Genomic DNA, 3,549 nt, shown 5'->3' on the forward strand with positions numbered 1-3,549 from the left:
TGACCTCAGGTGATCCACCTTCCTTGGTCTCCCAAAGTGCTGGGATTACATGTGTAAGCCACTGCACCTGCCCTAAAATTCATTTTTATCTATATATGTTTGGCTATTTTAGCATCAAATTTGAAAGTTATTTTTTCTACCAGACTAGAACATTTCCATTGTTTTCTATGAATATTGCACTGTTACTGTTCCATCCAAGGCTTGCCTAAGTATGGCACATCTGAGACTGTTCTCTTAAGAGTATCATAGCAGGCTTTGCAGATGCCACTGCCTCCTGGAGACTTGTAGTATCAGCCATGGTCAATCCCACCGTGTTCTTCGACATTGCCATCGTCGGCGAGCCCTTGGGCTGCATCTCTTTCGAGCTGTTTGAAGACAGGTTTCCAAAGACAGCAGAAAACGTTTGTGCTCTGAGCACTGGAGAGAAAGGATTTGGTTATAAGGGTTCCTGCTTTCACAGACTTATTCCAGGGTTTATGTGTCAGGGTGGTGACTTCACACACCATAATGGCACTGGTAGCAAGTCCATCTATGGGGAGAAATTTGATGATGAGAACTTCATCCTAAAGGACACAGGTCCTGGCATCTTGTCCATGGCACATGCTGGACCCAACATAAACGGTTTCCAGTTTTTCATCTGCACTGTCAAGACTGAGTGGTTGGATGGCAAGCATGTGGTCCTTGGCAAGGTGAAAGAAGGCATGAATATTGTGGAGACCATGGAGTGCTTTGGGTCCAGGAATGGCAAGACCAGCAAGAAGATCACCATTCCTGACTGTGGACAACTCGATTAAGTTTGATCTGTGTGTTATCTTAACCACCAGACCATTCCTTCTGCAGCTCAGGAAAGCAGCCCCCACCCCATTTGCTCGCAGTGTCCTAGATTCTTTGTGCTCTCGCGGCAGTTCCCTGTGAGTTCCATGTTTTGCTGGTTCGCTTCCATGCTTTGCTGGTTCGCTTCCATGCCTAGCTAGGTTGCAGAGTAAAGTTTATGATTATGAAATAAAGACTAAATAACAAAAAAAAGAATATCATAGCAATATTGTATATTAGTATTTATTTATTTGTGGAATACTATTGACTATTTGTGTTGTTTCAGCCTTTTTTTTTTTTCCTGTTCTAGTATTTGCACATACATTTTTTGGGGGCAGGATGCAAATAACATTTTGTATTCTTTTGAGAACCTAAGTATTTCCAGTCACAGATTCTTTCACTGGACAAAGCTGACTGTGAAGATAGACTGAAATATGTAATAATAGTGACAAAATATTTTGTCTTTTAATGCAGAATATTTTAAAAAGTTTATACAGTTTCTTTCTCTATGGGGGAAAAAACTTTACAATAATACAAAATATTAACTTTTCTGCCCAGTTTGTTCAGTGAAAAATTTATAACCAACAACTTAAATCAACTTACATTTTTCTGGAAATGTTCTCAGATTTCAGGAAACTGTGACAAACTTTTCTAGAATCCCCTTCCAATAAACAGTAAAGAGGTAAAAGTTTTTAATCCCTCTTGTCAAATTTGCCAATTTGCCAATTTCTTTATCTTCCAATGGGTAGGCCACACTTGCCCATTGGACTTCACATCCCATATTCGATATAAAAATATGAGTTGTGAATTTGATATATAAGTATCTTTCTCACTGTCTTGTTTTAATCATGAAAGAAACTTCATGTAAAGAACATGAAGTTACAGGTGTTTTATCTGATCTGTTGAAGTTGTAGATTTGCTCGGCACACTTTTCTTGCTTATTTTCGCTGTTTTTCTCGGTAACTAAATCTTTCCTGAACAAGGAATTTGTAATGTTTGTTTGTGAATTGTATGTGGGCCATGCTCAGAAAAAAATTAAAGCTGACCGCCTTCGTGAATATGTTTTTTCTTTTCCATCCTTATTTTTCTAAGCTTCACTTTCATGTTTTGTAGTTCTATCACAATCTTCTTGTTTTCAGTCTCAGTGATCTAAAGAATTAAGATAAAATGTAATCATGTTCAAAGGATTCCAAATTTGAATATATTTCATCAAAAATGTAATTAGTGTTAAAATACTAGAAAATTAAAAACATTTCCTATATTGTCCAAAAAGTTATTTTTCTGCTAAAATAGCCAAAATTATTGATTAAAGCTTAAAAGTAAAATACAAATAGTAACTAATGAATACTGATATTTAAATAAAAATTTCAAATAAACTTAGTTTTTACTTAGCTTTAAATTTACTCATTATATATTTTCATAAACATTATCTGCTATTTTTACATTTAATGTTTGATGCTTCATTTATTCTATATCTAGACAATGTATAAAAAATTAAAAGTAGTATTTTTTAAATTGCAAAAGGTTCTTTAGCTGCCATGTGTAACTGCTGCAAACACTGCAGTAATTTATAAGTACCCACAAACTGGAACTTGAAGAAAGCAAGAAAATGGATGCTCATTACTCCTGGGAAATGCTACATTATTTTCTAAGAATCTACAGCATTCGTGACATCTGAGAGGAAAGGTTTGACAAGTATTATTAATTTGTCTTTTCTCTTCCCTAAGTGCTTCCACAGCTTAGACTCTCCTTGCACTCACATTCCTCAGCAATGTCCTTTCGTGATGCTGGCAGCAGCACAGCCCGTGATTCTTGAGGACATTTGGGTAGTCACCTTTTGTTTCTGGGACAGAGGAACATTTTTCATGGTTTGAATGGTGTTAGTCACCAGAGTGGCTGTTTAGGGTATCTTCGGTGGTCACCTGATTTCATATATTCTTTAATACGTTTGCCTTTTTATGTGTCTTTTCTAAACATGAGGTCTAAGGTAGGGCTTCCTGCTGATGAGACCTAGGGCTGTCCTGAGCTCAGTAAAAAAATCCAACACTGCTTATATGTACAACCCACATGTATAAAATAGAAATAGGTTCTCCCCACAAGTACTTGAATAAATCGCTATGCAAACAGTTTGTTGTTTATTTTTCCAGACTTAAAAAAATACTAACACACACACACACACACACACACACACACACACACACATATTTTTTGAGACAGAGTCTCACTCTATCACCCAGGCTGGAGTGCAGTGTTGCAATCTTGGCTCATTGCAACCTCCCCCTCTCGGATTCAAGCGATTCTTGTAACTTAGCTTCCAGAGTAGTTGGGATTACAGGTGTGTGTCACCACACCCGGCTAATTTTAGTAGAGACAGGGATTCACCATGTTGGCCAGGCTGGATGCACATATTTTGTACAAAATTTTAAAAAATATGTAAATGAGATCATGATATGAAAACTTGGAGAAGTTTCTTTTCCCATTTAACAATGTATTATGCACTATTTTCTGTTGCTTCATACAATTTATTAACTTTATTTTATTCCTAACTAAAGATTACACAATTTTTTTTTTGTGAGACAGGGTCTTGCTCTGTTGCCCATGCTGGAATGCAGTGGCATGATCTCGGCTCACTGCAACCTCTACCTCTTGGGTTCAAGTGATTCTCCTGCCTCAGCTTCCTGAGTAGCCAGGATTACGGGCACCTGCCACCACGCCTGGCTAATTTTTTGTATTTTT

The 3,549-nt window shown here is 37.2% G+C and overlaps 1 protein-coding gene across 1 annotated transcript; it reads left to right on the plus strand.

The window, feature by feature from the left end:
* Nucleotides 1–269: 269 nt before the first annotated feature.
* On the plus strand, nt 270–794 carry LOC108292382 (peptidyl-prolyl cis-trans isomerase A-like). Its single transcript, XM_017513254.2, has one exon. It carries the CDS (start codon nt 297–299, stop codon nt 792–794), a length of 498 nt encoding a protein of 165 aa, XP_017368743.1. The 5' UTR covers nt 270–296.
* Nucleotides 795–3,549: the final 2,755 nt, after the last annotated feature.

The sequence above is a fragment of the Cebus imitator genome, unplaced genomic scaffold, assembly GCF_001604975.1.
Source record: "Cebus imitator isolate Cc_AM_T3 unplaced genomic scaffold, Cebus_imitator-1.0 Scaffold489, whole genome shotgun sequence".
Taxonomy (NCBI): domain Eukaryota; kingdom Metazoa; phylum Chordata; class Mammalia; order Primates; family Cebidae; genus Cebus; species Cebus imitator.